The 15,046-nt window shown below is 54.5% G+C and overlaps 1 protein-coding gene across 3 annotated transcripts in view; it reads right to left on the reverse strand.

Moving 5' to 3' along the window:
* The window catches only part of CACNA1B (calcium voltage-gated channel subunit alpha1 B), a 255,490-nt gene that overhangs the window by 114,843 nt on the left and 125,601 nt on the right, over positions 1–15,046 (reverse strand). For all 3 annotated transcript variants that reach the window (XM_023227714.2, XM_031934108.1, XM_023227715.1), the window contains exons 16-18: positions 10,765–10,882; positions 7,558–7,625; positions 4,449–4,555 (exon numbers count right to left, since the gene is read on the reverse strand). In XM_023227714.2, the coding sequence (XP_023083482.1) occupies positions 4,449–4,555; positions 7,558–7,625; positions 10,765–10,882 (293 nt within the window). The remainder of the gene's footprint in view (positions 1–4,448; positions 4,556–7,557; positions 7,626–10,764; positions 10,883–15,046) is intronic.

Consider the following 15,046-nt stretch of genomic DNA (forward strand, 5'->3'; position numbering starts at 1 on the left):
GCAAGGCCAGGCCCTGCAGGTGAGGGGTCCCTGAAGTGGTCAGGAAGCCATCCGTGAGCACTTCCCCATGAGAAGCTGCCCGAGGGGAGGCCAGCCAGTCACTCCCTGGAGGGCCACCCTGGGGTTTCCACGTCTCTGCCTCAGGCCCTGGGTGGTCTACTGTAAGCTTCACAAGTGGACAACAGCTCTCTGCTCTTGCTAGAACGAGGACTTCCTGAGAATCACAGACACAGTCCCTCCCGAGTAAGGGGCCTGGGAGGAGCCATAAACGTCCCCGGTGAGCCCCGAAAGAGCACTCTCTGCTGTGCCTGCTCACAGGGCCCTGGCCTCATGGGAACCACAAGGAGACCTGAGCCCATGGCGCCCAGTCCACTCAGGAGAAGCAGACACACTCGAGACACCGGAGGGAGTGGACACAACAGTCAGCAGACTAAAAAGACAGAGACCAGGAGGGAAAGGAGGAGGGGCTGAGTACAGAGCGTCTGACCCCGTGGCAGGACTCGGGGACGTCAGGGAGCAAGCCCACCATTCCCCGCTCAGGCCACGGAAGCCTGGAGCTGCCCCATGAAGCAAATGGCTTGCGGTGAGAAAGCAGAGTTAGGAGTGGAAGGAAGGTGTCTACATGTAGTTATCATGAAGCCATGGATGGAATATCATAGCAGAGCGACTCACGGTGAGTTCACGCTGGAGACAGATGAGCTGCGAGATACAGTACCTCGAGCTTGCTTTACAAAACTGCACATGCAAAAAACAGAACAGACAGAAGTGAGAAAATCAGAGAGAGTTCTGAGAGAACCAGTGACACTGAGAGCCACGCCAGTGTAGGCGCAGGCTGCCGTGTGCAACTGGACAGGAGGCCGCGGACGCGTCTGTCAGACGGGCACCAGCCGAGACCTCAGGGTGAAAGAGAAGTTGAGAACCAATTCCACACATGCAAAAAAGTGAGACTGCAGAAAAGTGAGACAGCAAACCCTGTAATTGCTAGAAGACAGAAGCCGTTAGCTTGGGGGCCCACCCACACATGCCCAGGACAGGCAGTGCGGCTGGGAAGACCCAACACCGATTTTCCTGCAGCTCCAAACGGCCCCCAGCACCCTGAGGTGGGAGGCTGACCGCACTGTCTCCTGGCCCTGGAGATGGGGCAGCACAGGCTAACAAAGGAGGCAAGGGTGCCCTTTCCAGAGATGCCCTTCCCGGAGATGCCGCCTGGGCCGTGCTGCCAAACCCACCTGCCTTCCCGGCGAGCACCTGGGCCCCACTCTGGTTCCAGCCCCAGGGCTCCCCAGGCTGCAACCCAGGCGCTTCCAGGCCACCAGGACACCTCCAGGGTAAATCAAGCTACATCCCAACCCACCTTCCTTTTGGGTGCAGTTCCAGCCATTTCCAAGTGACTTTCAAAAGCTTTTCTAAAACCAACAGAAGGAAACCAAAGTTTCCTTTACAGCCATTTCCCTCCAATTAGCTTCCCAGGGGAGGGCCAGGTGGGCTCCAGCCCCTCCTTCTCATAACCAAGGTCTCTGTGCCTTTGTGGGCAGTCAAAGCAGCTTACTTGCCCGCAGGCTCTGGGTGCAAACAGGCATGTGTGTGTGAGAGGGTTTGTGAGTGTGACACTGTAAGTGATGAGTGTGTGAGACTATGTGTGTGAATGTGTGAGACTGTGTGTGTACATGAGAGTGTGGGATGATTATAACTGAATGTGTGAGACTGTGAGTGTTGTGAGGGTGAATCTGTGTGTCTGTGAGTCTGTGTGTATGATGATGTTTCTGTGCCTATGTGACTGTGTGTCTGTGTGTACCCGTGTATAAGTGTGTATGTGAGCCTGTGTGCCTGTGTGTGTGTCTGTGTGTGCCTGTCTGTATGTATTTGTGTGTGTGTGTGTGTGAGTGTGATTCTGCAGGCTGCCAGTGGTCAGAAATCCACGTGAGGATGAGGTTGACCCAGCAAAGAACCAGGAAGACATGTCCCTTCAAGCAGCTGTCGCCTGAGGCCCAGGATATGCACAGCACTGCATGCAACACACTGGGGTGCCCTTCTGAGGTAGGTTCTGGCACCGTCTGTGTCAAGCCAAACAGAGCATCACTGAGAGCCTCTTAAATACCAAGGACACCCCAAGTCCTCCCAGCACCCAGGGCACCAAGCCCGGCATTGGCCCCGCTCCACAGGTCATGCAGCACAGCTGTGGGGGGCAGGAGCAGGGCGAAGGGTACTCAAGGGCACTGCTCTCGCCCAGCCCAGCAGCTCAAGGTGCTGGAAATGAGAGCAGGACAGGAGGTGGCACTGCTCGTCCCACCAGGAGAACAGGAAGCAGACGAGGACAGACGACAGACAGCTTTCAGCCCTCGGAGGTCTCAGCACAACACAGGCACGCAAACAGCAGCAGCAGGGCCAGGCCTCGCCAGGTGCAGGGCCCTCCTTGAAGGAAACCCCTGAAGGTTGATTCCTGCAGGATCTCTTGTGATGGAAATCAGACTGGCTGTCATGTCCAACCGGTGGGCTGAGGACATGCCACAGAGGATGAGGGCCCACAGCTGCACCTCAGGCAGGGACCATGGGGGCTGACACCTGGATGCCTCGGGCTGGCTTGGGCCGGCCGCCCCTTGCCACGTGTGAGGGCTGCAGCCTGCTTGAGTTGAGGATGCTGGCGCTGGAGCTGACACCTGGCTCCAGACCCACCTTGAGGAAGAACACCTAGGGCTCCCCTGGCAGAAAAGAAGCTCTTTCCTCACGTAGGAATCAGCGTGGTGCTCAGGCCAACAGGTGGTGTCGATGTACCCTGTGCCCAAGGATGCCAGTCTACTGCCTTGTTCCTGCATAGCAGTGTCTCCAAACCAGGACAGGGCAGCAGATAAGGAAATATCCAGCCTCCTTCTCAGGCAGCCTGACTCAGGCTCCGTGACTGCCGGGGCCCTGGCAGCCTCTTCGGCAAGCTCTCAGCCCAGATGGGAGTGGACACCCTCCCATACCCCCAAGAGGAGGCAGGCCCTGTAGGCAGCAGGGGTCAAGGGACAAGTGCTCGCCTCTAGGAACAGCAGAGAAGGCAAGTCCTAAAGAGAACAACCCAAGGCCTGCATGAGGCCAGGAGCTGAACACACCACTCGCCCCCTCTATGGCAGACCACCCACCTGCAGAGCTCACAGAGCCCTGGCAGCAACCCCTGGACCAAGTAACCAAACTAAATGGACTAAATAACTAACGGACCAAATAACCGAATTGGCCAAGACAACGAAAGATCGAAATTAAACAACTGAGGACTGAGCCCCCAGCAGTCTTCTGCGTGATGGCCACTGTGTCCACAGCTGCCAGCTTCCCCTGCAGGCGGCTCCCATCCCTGCCTGAGTCCCCGGCGGGCTGCAGCCTCTCCTAGCTGCTGCTGCCCCAAAGACCAGCACTTTCTGCTAGGCTTAGAGACAGGCCCTCCGGAAACACATCTCCCTGGTGCCCTCCAGGCAGGATCAGGGCTGGTACGGGTGTGCACACACTCAGCACATGCACTCACACACGGTCACCGTGCAACTCTCAAGTGCACACACACACACCTAGCACACTCATCCACATGCCAACATGCTTACAGAGTAATGCAGACACACGTCACTACAGATGTACCTGTGGCTGTGCCCGGCCCTGTGCTCCGTGTTCGCGGCAGGGCGGGCAGCCAGCTAAAGGGCAGGGGTCCACCCATCAGCATGGGGAATGGGAGGTGTGAGGCGTGGGCATATGCAGCCGGACATAGCCAGCGGCTCCAGACCTCACTTCAGCTGGGCTCAGAGAACAAGCTCCCAGTAGAGGCATCTCTGCACTCTTGTGGCCCACCCTGTGACCAGGCCATGGGCCAGACTCCTGCCTCCCTTCCCAGGGACTGACCTCCCACAGCTCGGCTCACTGCAGCCTTTGGCCCTGGGCTGGACGCTTTGCCCAAACTCTAAAGCCCCTAACGCCTCCAAATGCGCTTCTGTGGAATAAGCCGTTTTCGCCAGAATAACTTCCTCTAACCTCTGTCCCAGTACCAAACACTTGAGAGACATTTTTGGAAACTGCAGTAAGTCTCTCAGGCTTCTCAGGTATCACCTAGAATCTTTGGCTCATAAAATACATTCCTGAAAAGCTGTGCATAAAATCAACTTACTGACTCCCTCCCCTAACTGATTCACAGTTGTCTGGGGAGGGGCCTGGAGCCACCCTGAGGCCATCCAGGGAGTGAATATCATGGCAGACAATCCCAGCCACAATGTGAGGGCTGTGCCTAGCCAGACCCTGGCCCTGTTCACACTGAGAAAAAGCCCTGGAGCCCCCAGGCTCTCATCTCAGTTCTGAGGAGGGGCTGTGTCCTCACCAGCCGAGGCCAGGGGCCCTCTGAGGAAGCCTCTGGAAGGGGTGCCCTGGGGAGGGCCCAGCCATGGGACCTGCAGCAGCCCCACTGCCACCCCACGGTCCGGTCCCAGGAGCCTTACGCAGCGATGGAGATGTTCGCGGCAGACATGGGGCTGACTTCGGCCACTTCTTTGGCCTTTTGCAGAGCAAGCTTCTGATTGGCTGCTTCTTCCATCTCCTCTTCATCCTGTTTGAGCAAAGAGAAATGTCCAGCTTCCCTCACTGTGTTACAGACACTCTAATGCCATCAGCTCTTCCTCCAGGGGCCTCAAAAAATACACAGGGCTGCTCTCTGTCCAGTGGAGACAGGCAGCCAACCCAAGTGAACGTGGCCCCCCACGAGCCATTCCACAGCAGCTCTCTCTGGTGCTCTCCAGGGCCTCCCCTTCTGTGTCTGTGACTCAAAGGTAATGGTTGCTGGGGTTCCTTCCTCAGTGCCCTCTTGCTTCTGCCGTCTCCCTGGAGGCGACAGCCTCATCTCTGTGCTATCCTGACCTTATTCTGAGCTCTAGCCCAGGTACCCAGCCACTGACTGGATATTTTCATTTGTTTGTTTTGCTTTTGGTTATTTGTTTTTTTCAGAGACAGGGTCTCACTCTGTCACCCAAGCTGCAGGGCAGTGGTGCAATCTCAGCTCACTGCAGCCTCGACCTCCCAGGCTCAAGTGATCCTCTCACCTCAGCCCTCCACGCAGGTGGGACTCCAAGCATGTGTCATCACACCTGGCTAATTTTTTTTTAATTCAATTTTTCTTGAACTTCTAGGCTCAAGCACTCCCAAAGTGCTGGGAATACAGGTGTGAGCTACCACGCCTGGACTTCAGCCTGTCTGTACCATGGCACCTTGAACTTGCCCATTAAAAGGCAAATCTGTCCCTCCTTTTGTCCCACCTGTCCCCCCAGGAGCATCAGTCACACTTGAACATGGCCAAGAGCAAGGGCAAGAGGCTCTGCACCCATGGCTGAGTCCTGACCCAGCACTGCCCACAAGCACTGCCGCCAGGAGGGTGTCCAGGGGGCCACGCACCACCTTTGAGTTTTTCTACCTGGAGCCAGCAGACCACGTCTGTCCCCGTGTCCCCAGCTGTGGCTGTGAGAAGCCTCTCCCTGTCTCCCCTACTCCTGGGTAACCACCTGCAGTGCCTGGCCCTGAGCTTCACATGGCTCCTGCTCTCAGGGCTGGGCATGTGGATAGGTACAGGCAGGTGCAGTTTCCTCTGCCCCCTCTGGCCCTGACTCCAAGTCACTAAACAAGACCAACATGCTCAGCACCTGGATTCCAGATCAATGGTTCTAGGCTGAGACCACAGGCCCCAGAAGGGAAGCTACGACTTCCATGTTGTCCATCTGGACTGGAGCCACCACTGTTTCCTCACAATCCTGAAGCCCAGACCCACCTGGCTGCCCTGGGAGCCAGCATTCCCAATATTCCCTAAAATGTCCTTGAATCTTCTTTCAGGGCACAACACTGGCAACAACTAAGTCCCTTGTTAGCTGCCTGCAAATTTCCCTCTACAGAGAAGAGACCTTCAAACCTCAAGCCCAGAGAGGAGGCAAAGCCAGACCCAGCAGGAAACACCCACACCCAGGTCCCTCCTCGAGGATCCGGCTCCATCCAGCTTCCCATCCTCTGGGGCACGGACTTCGCCAGTCACTCCAGGGAGTGTTCTAAAGTCCCCTGGAAGGTCTAAAACAAATTCAAGTTTATCCTCACTTCAAAAAGTATATAGTGCTGCAATACTTTTGTGGGAGTATAAGGGAAGGGGATGGTTGAGTCATAACCTTTGGGGCTCTTGGTCAGCCCAGAAAAATGCCCACAGCCAGACATAGACAGGCCCCCAGTGGCCCCAATTCTCAGAGAAGAAATTCCTGAATTAGGCCAGTTACGCAAAAGGGGGCTACCAATGAGGGTACATGTATGTGGACACAGGGCCCCAAGGACACAGCTTCCTCCCTGCGTCCTCCCTCACGACAGAACTTAAAGAGACAGTGGGGCCCCAGCGCTCCAGCGCAGCCCACCCAGGACAGCTAGGGCCCTCCAAGGCAACCACAGAATCAAGGAGAGCTCTGTGGGTGCTTGGGCTCCCCCAACCCAAGCAGCCCAGGCTGAAGACAGGAACAGGCAGAAGCCAGAAACCAGAGCACCAGGGAGGAATCCAGGCCCCCAGGCATAGCCAGGGCCCAGGTCTGGAGGTGTGGGAGTAAGAAGGCTGAACAGAAGCAAAGGGAGGCTCAGGCTGCAGCTGGCACACTGCATGGACCATGCCCCCCTCCCGGAGAGCTGGGCTGGGGGGAGCAGGGACACCTGCACAGCACTCACTCTTAGAGAAGCTCTGTGGCACACCTGCATCTCTGCTGCTCAGGGATAGAAATCCTGACCCTGCCTCTCTCAGCCCCAGAACAAGGCAGGCATGGAGAGACACTGGACTGGAGTGACGGAGCTGTGCCAGAGCCCTAGACGTGCACAGGTGCATGCAGACACCTGTCCAGGGATGGGGCACAGGCAGAAGAGGGCACACGGTGACACGCACACAGAATGGTGCCCACACAGGAACATGCTGATGTACAGAGCATGCACGTGGGACGTTTGCAGCGTGGTTCACGCCAAACCAGAAGGCAGCACCACCTCTGCCACGAGCTAGGTCTTGAGTCAACACACAAGCCTGCGACTCAGATGGCAGGTGGCCACACTACAAGTGTCCAGGGCTGGCGAGAGCATGACCAGGCGGGGGCATGTCATCCGGAGGGATATCACAGAGGGAGACATGTACAGTCGCATCCCCCACCAGGTTCAGGGATGAGAGGAATATTAAAATGGCACCCGCTGGGCACTGCCTGAAGCAGCAGCTGTCCCACTGTGGCACAGCTGTGCTGGGACAGGCCACCAGCTGCTCCTCCCGCTCAGGCCCCTCCTGCTCCCAGCACACCCTGCCATTCAGGCCGTTCTTCCTGGTGCTGGCTTCTCTGAGAGCCTGCCTGTCCATCTGCCTTCGGGGCTCTGGCTCTCCCTGCATCCTCAGCTCCAGCCTCCAGCCCCTGAGTGACAGACCAGCCTCTGCCCGCCAGGACCCGAGGCAACGCTCCTGGACAGGGGACACATGAGGCCCTAACCCAGGACCCAGACTCCTCCTGGCTGCGGCCACATTCAAGTGGCATGGGCTGACACCAGCCCCTCCCTGTCCCCACCTACCTTGGTCAGCTCCTGGGCGTTGGCCAGGTTGTCCACAGCGATGGCCAGGAAGACATTCAGCAGAGTGTCTGGTTGGGTCCAGCTGAGGAAGGGAACCTCTGCCCCACACGGCCCCACAGTCACACTGCAGCTTCCCCCATCTCCCCAGATCCCAACCAGCCTCCAGCCTCCTTCCCTTGGCACCTACCAGCTCCCCCAGGCCCCATCCCCAGACACACTCCAGCCCAGCCACTAGGCCCTCCAGCTCCCTGTTCCCTCCTCACCTCCAGCCTCTCTGCCAATCCCTCCTTTGTTCAGCCTCCCATCACCCAGCCTCTTCCTGGGTGCCCACCTGAGCCTCTTCCCCCAACCCAGCTCTTTTGGGCTGACTGTGCAGATGCAAAGCTCAGAGGCTGTGCTAGAGCCATTTGCTTCTGCCTCCTAACGAGGGCCCACGGTCAGCCTGCTGTGTTCCCAACTCCCCAAGCTCCGACCAGCACAAGAAGCCTCCCCACAAACAGCTTCTACTCCACAGGCTCCAGGTGAGGCTCCACTGCCTTCTGGGTCCTGTGAGCAGAGACCACCTCGGACAAACTACGAGCATGCAAACCCACCCGTGGCCAGCACATGCCGGGTCCCAGGTCCTAAGCCCACAGATGCCACCTAGTGCTACCTTCCCCTCCTTTTCCATTTCCTTTCCCGCATGGTGTCCTGGGGCCTCTCCCTTGCAGCATCCCCCCTCTAGATCACAGGACTCACGTCAGGCCATAGAGACGGCAGATGGCATGATCTGGTTCCTGGGACTGCACCTGGCCTCAACTGACCCCCCAGGAGCCCAGTGTGAGGTGCTGCCCCACCATGTAGAAATGAAGCAACCAAGGCCCAGAGGGAAGCACCTGCCACAGGTCCCGGCACAGGCACCACCTGGGGTGGGCGGCCTCCTCCTCAAAGCTCGCGGAACCAGGTCCTTGTCCGGTCACGGTGTTTTTCTTTGCAAAAGGAACTCTTCACCCATCACTGGAGGCTGCCTTTTCCCGAACGCTCACCTCTCTGCCCCTGCGCAGTTTCCCAGAACCACCCCTGACATAGTCAGGACCCTGGCTGTGACTCGGATCTGTCCCTTCAGACCCTGGCCATTAGGGGTACCCTCCTGGCCATTTTATCACTCCAGGTTTCTCAGCCCAGGCCCTGCTGGCATTTGGGGCTGGGCAATCCTCTATGGGATGGCAGGCAGCACCCCGGTCTCCGTCCACTTGAGGCCGGAGCCTCAAGTTGTCAGCCCCTCCCCGTCAGTGCTGACAACCAAAAGTGACTCAGACACTGCCAAATGTGCCACAGCATCTGTGGGGAGAGGAAGTTGCCCCCGTTAGAACCTTGCACTCCACGTGATCGAGCCGGTTTCACCACAGGCCAGCGACTCACCCTGCCCAGGCTGCAGCCACTCTCCCTGTGGTGCTGGCCTGTGCCAGGCCGAGGAGCAGCTGGCTCTGTATGAGGCCAACAGCAGTGACCCAGGCAGGTCAAGTTCCTCCCTGGATGGACAGGTACCCCCTCCCTGGGGGTCAAGGGAGCGCATATCCCAGGCCAGAGCCTCACAGGCAAGTCCACACAGAGCTCCAGCAGATCCCACAGGGCAGGACACTGAGGCCAGGCTGACACCTCCAGGCACTAGCCACAGCCACCGACACCCTCAGAGGCTTTCATGCCCAGAAAGCAGGAGCAAGGGCCGTGCCCCTTGGGATCCGGCAGGAGTGATGCTGAGTGCATGGGAGGGGGACACTTGTGGCCAGCATACCTGGCCTGAGTGTGAGGGTCAGACTCAGCTATGGCGAACCACTGGCCACTGCTCTGTCTCAAGGCAGAGGCACCTCCTTCTGGACGCTGGCTGTCCTGTCTGAGGCCTCCGTCCCTCTCTGACAATTGTGGCTGCCTTTCTTTGGTGCCTCTGGTGCCAGCCCCAGGGCCACCCATCCCCAAAGCAGACACTGCCCCCTCAGGCTCCCTGGAGCCCCTCCTAGGCTCACACTCAGCTTCCCAGGGAAGCTGGATCCCCCACTCTGGGGACCAGGACCTGAGCTGCAGCCTAAGGACCACCCCGTGACAAACAAGGCTGAGAGAGTGAGCCCCTGCTGGGCCAGCCTAGGAGAGGTGGAGCAAGGAATGAGGAGACAGGGAGGTAGAGACAGGACAGAAGGTGAAGTGTGCAAGGGCACTGACAGCACCAGCACCAGTGAGGCAGAGATGAGGATGGAGAGACGGGGTGAGTGGCTGTGGTGTGTGAGAAGGTCGAGGGAGAAGCAGAGCCGGGAGGTCAACTGTGAGACATTGTCTCCAGCTCCTCAGGGTCCTGCAGGGTGTTCTGCCACAACGGTTCTCAAAGTGGGGTCCCCAGACCAGCAACACGGGCTCCCCCGGCAGCCTGTGAGAATGCACATTCTCAGGCCCCAGCCCAGCCCCACTGCCTCTGACACCCTGGGCTAGGGCTGGAATCCAGGCTTACCATCCCTCAGGTGACTGTGATGCTCAGGTGAGTTTGAGAACCAAAGACACTTCTCCTAGGCCTTAACTTCCCACCTCAGCTACAGGGGGACCCACACTCACACTGCTAGTCATAGCGCTCACCCTCGCCTGTACCATGAACGCTGCAGTTCTCCCTCCAGATCTGCCTCGGCCCCAGCCCTGTCCCTATCATGGCCCTTGGCTGAGGCAGAGCTCACCACTGACTGCTGGACTCGCCCTGACCCCACAGACCCACCCTCTGACTCAAGGTCCTGAAACAGCCCAACCGTCATCCTCCACAGAAAACCTTTCCTTACATTTCTCTGCAAAGGGGACGGCATCAGTAGGCGGAAGGGCTCCTTTTTAAAGTCCAGTGCCAAAACCTAAACACGCAATTAAATCAAAGTGAAAACAAAAACCCACCTGCCCAGAATGTGAGGCTCCCCGACTGCTGCTCAGAGTCCGTAAGGGCCTGCTGCTGGCTGCACCCACCCCCACCTCTGGATACCCCCACACGCAGCAGCCCATGCTCCCTCAAGCTGAGTCCCGCAGCCTCCAGACTCCTGCGCTCCAGCCACCTGCAGAATGTTCTCCATCTGCACTCAACTCTGAGAATGCATCTCTCACGTCCATGACCCCCAGTCCTCCTGGAGGGATCCACGTGGCGGCCATGAGGAAAAGGAGGGCCAAGCACTGACCACCCTCTGCCCCAGCCCCACAGAAGGATACAGTTTCCGAACAGCGTCAGGACAATGAAGTAAAAGGACGAGAACATGCCTTTGCTGACGCCGCCTTGCGATTCGATCCCGTGATACATCACTGCATTCCAGTCCTCTCCCGTCAGGATCTGCCAGGATGGAGAGAACACAGGGCAAGCCCCCGTGGCTGCCTTCCCCATACACACACACCCTCACCCACACAAGTGCATGTGCACCGTCACGTCCACGCGCACCGCCACGTCCACACACGCACACCCAGGCCTTTAGATGCTGCTGCTTCCGAAGGTCTGGGCATCCCAGGGTCCTCCAGAAAAGCTTCCAGAAGGACATGGCTGCAGAACTCGGTCTTAAAAGATTAACATGCTCTAGGTTTTCAGCCAGAAATGAAAAGGGAGCTCCCAACAGGAGAAGGAGGTGGGCAGAGCTGAGGGCAGCAGTGAGCTGAGGCATGGACGGACGAAGCAGCGCCATCCATGTCACTGTGCCACCGTCGAGAAAGCCGAGGTTTAAAGGGGACTGGGCTGCACACGGCCACCCAGCAGAAGCAGAGCCTTATGCTCTCAGTTCCTGCCACCCCACTTGGTAGGTCCAGCCTCAAAGTCTGGCTAAATGCAACCCTTGTCCTAGTAGCAAACTCATGTCTCTTTTCTACTTTTATGTTTGGAAACATACAAGAAAATAATAAATACTCGTGTGTCCCCCACCCAAAATGGAAATTCTGCCCCATGGGCAACGATCCCCCTCCCCATGACCAACTCCAACCAGCGATCTGACACAGATCCAAGTCTTTTTTCTTTTGTCACTTTCTATTTATTATTTGTGGGTGTTTTTAAATTTTTTTTTTTTTTTTTTTTGAGACGGAGTCTCGCTCTGTCGCCCAGGCTGGAGTGCAGTGGCACGATCTCAGCTCACTGCAAGCTCCGCCTCCCGGGTTTACGCCATTCTCCTGCCTCAGCCTCCCAAGTAGTGGGACTACAGGCGCCCGCCACCATGCCCGGCTAATTTTTTGTATTTTTAGTAGAGACGGGGTTTCACCGTGTTAGCCAGGATGGTCTGGATCTCCTGACCTCGTGATCCACCTGCCTCAGCCTCCCAAAGTGCTGCGATTACAGGCGTGAGCCACCATGCCCGGCCGTTTTTAATTTTTTTTTACCAGTACATAATATTTGTACATATTTTAGGGTACTTATGGTATTTTGATACATGCATACAATGTGTAATGATCAAATAGGGTATTCAGCATATCCATCACCTCAAACATTTAGCATTGTGTTGGGAACATCTTAAACCTTTTCTTCTGATTATTTTGAAATAGACAATGTATTGTTGTTAGTTGTAGTCACCCTACCATTCTATCAAACACTAGGACTCGCTCCTTCTCTCTAACTATGTTTGTACCCCTTAACCAGCCTCTCTTCATGCCCCTTCCCACAGCCTTCCCACCTTCTGGTAGCCATCATTCTAACCTCTACCTCCAAATCAGCTTTTTTGCTCTCACATCTGAAGAGGAACATGTAAAGTTTGTCTTTCTGTGCCTGGCTTATTTCACTTAACTTAATGACCTCCACTTCCATCCATGTTGCTGCAAATGACAGGATCTCATTCTTTCTGTGGCTGAATAGTATTCTGTTACATATATACACCATATTTTCTGTATCCTTTCATCTGTTGACAAGCACTGAGGCTGATCCCGTATCTTTGCTACTGTGAATAGTGCTGTCATGAGCATGAGGAGGAAGGCACTACTTCCATGTTCCAACTTCCTTTCCTTTGGATAAACACCCAGCAGTGGGATTTTTGCAGTATGGCTCCTCTTGAGGAGCCTCCATACTGTTTCCCAGAGTGGCTGGACTAATTTACATTCCTTTCAACAGTGTGAGAGAGTTCCCTTCTCTCCATATCCTTGCCAGCATTTATCATTTTTTGTCTTTGATAATAGCCACCCCAAATGGGTGAGACAATACCTCACTGTGGTTTGGATTTGTCTTTGCCTGATGATTAGTGATGCTGAGTATTTTTTCATACATCTGTTGGCCATTTGTATGTCTTGAGAAATGTCTATTCAGAGCCTTTGCCCACTTTTAAATGTGATTATTTGGTTTTTTTTGCTGTTGAGTGGTTTGAGTTCCTTGTATATTGTGGATAGTAATCCCTTGTTGGATGAATGGATCCAAGTCTTTAGGGTTCCACTACACATCACACACATACACGTATGTATAAACAGAATACCGCGTATGTGCTAAACATGCACAGGAAGGTACAAGACTACACGTCATTCTTCAACTTGCTGTTTTCATTCAACAAGACAGCTTTGAGGTTTCTCCATTCTTTTTTTTTTTTTTTTTTGAGACAGGGTCTTGTTCTGCTTCCCAGGCTGGAGTGCAGTGGTGTGATCTCGGCTCACTGCAACCTCTGCTTTCCAGGCTCAATCAATCCTCACACCTCAGCCTCCTGAGTAGCTGGGTCCACAGGCAGGTGCCACTATGCCCAGCTAATTTTTTGTATGTTTCAGTAGAGATGGGGTTTTGCCATGTTGCCCAGGCTGGTCTTGAACCCCTGGGCTCAAGCAATCAGCCCCCTTCAGCCTCCCACAGTGCTGAAATTACAGGCGTGAGCCACTGCACCCAGCTCTCCATGTTGATACACATAAATCTACTTATTTGTGTAAACCATCACACAGTTTTCCTTCCATTTACCCATTTTCCTTCTCACAGGTACTTTTAGTGGCTTCCAGATATGTTTATATGTTATATATGTCACCTTGTGCATATGTGAAGCTTCTCTAGAGCTGAAGCTGCCAGATATGTAGGCTATGCATACCTTCGCCAACTTCACTAGATGTTTCCAGAATGGTTATCCCAAATTGTGTTCCTGCCAGCAGCAGAGGATGGTTCTTCATCAACATCCTCACACCACCCATGGCACTGTCACACCCTTTGATAGTTCCCAATCTGATAAAGATGAAAGGGCTTAAAAGCACTGGCCAGGCATGGTGGCACACGTCTGTAGTCCCAGCGCTTTGGGAGGCCAAGGTGGGAGGATCACTTGACCCCAGGAGTTCGACACCAGCCTGGGCGACAGAGTGGGACCCCATCTCTACAAAAAAAAAAAAAAAAAAAAGGCAAGTCAGTGACTTTGAACATTTCTCCTGCCCAAGGAACCTTAGATCTCTTTTGTGCCCTGCCTTTCAACCCCCCGGCTCCTATTTCTGATGACTCATCTTTTTCTTACTGACTTTTGAGACTTCCTTATGTATTCTTGTATACACTAATACTCTATCTGCATTATCTATTGTAAATATCTTTAGTCTCCTGTTTGCTTTTATTTTTGTATTTAAAAAGGTTTAACGTAATCAAGTATCAGTCTGTTCCTTTATGTTTTCTGCTTTTCGCATCTTAAGAAATTCGTCTCCATCCAAGGTCATAAAGATATTTTCACTACACACACACACACAGCTGGGAGAGATGGCTCACACCTGTAATCGCAACACTTTGGATATAGAGACCAGCCTGGGCAACATAGCGAGACCCTGTCTACAAAAAATTTTTTTTAATGAGCTAGGTGTGGTAGTGCGCACCTGTAGTCCCAGCTACTCAGAAGGCTGAGGCAGGAGGATCACTTGAGCCAGTTGTGTGAGCTGTGATCATGACACTGCACTCCAGCCTTAGCGATAGAGCAAGACCCCATCTTCATTTAAAAAAAGAAATTCGGAGATAGGGTCTTGCTCTATTGTCAAGGCTGGAGTGCAGTGCCACAATCAGAAGACCCCATCTCCATTAAAAAAAAGAAATTCGGGCCAGGGGCAGTGGCTCACATGTGTAATCCCAGCATTTTGGGAGGCCAAGGCAGATGGATCACAAGTGCAAGACCAGCCTGGCCAACACAGTGAAACCCCGTCTACTAAAAATACAAAAATTAGCTGGGCGTGGTGGCAAGTGCCTGTAATCCCAGATACTCGGGAGGCTGAAGCAGGAAAATCGCTTGAACCCAGCAGGCAGAGGTTACGGTGAGCCAAGATCACACCACTGCACTCCAGCCTGGGCAACAGAGCTAGATTCCATTTCAAAAAAAAAAAGACAAGAAAAGAAATTCCTCTCCATCCAAGATCATAAAGATATTTTCATCATATATATAAATATATATTTACATTATATATAATGTATATATACACATTATATATATAAATTTATTTATTTATTTATTTTCTTCTAAAGACTGGGTCTTGCTCTGTTGCCCAGGCTGCAGTGGCACAATCCTAGCTCATTATAACCTCAAATTCCTGGCCTCAAGTA

This window comes from Piliocolobus tephrosceles, chromosome 14 (genome assembly GCF_002776525.5).
Source record: "Piliocolobus tephrosceles isolate RC106 chromosome 14, ASM277652v3, whole genome shotgun sequence".
In the NCBI taxonomy this organism is placed as follows: Eukaryota; Metazoa; Chordata; class Mammalia; order Primates; family Cercopithecidae; genus Piliocolobus; species Piliocolobus tephrosceles.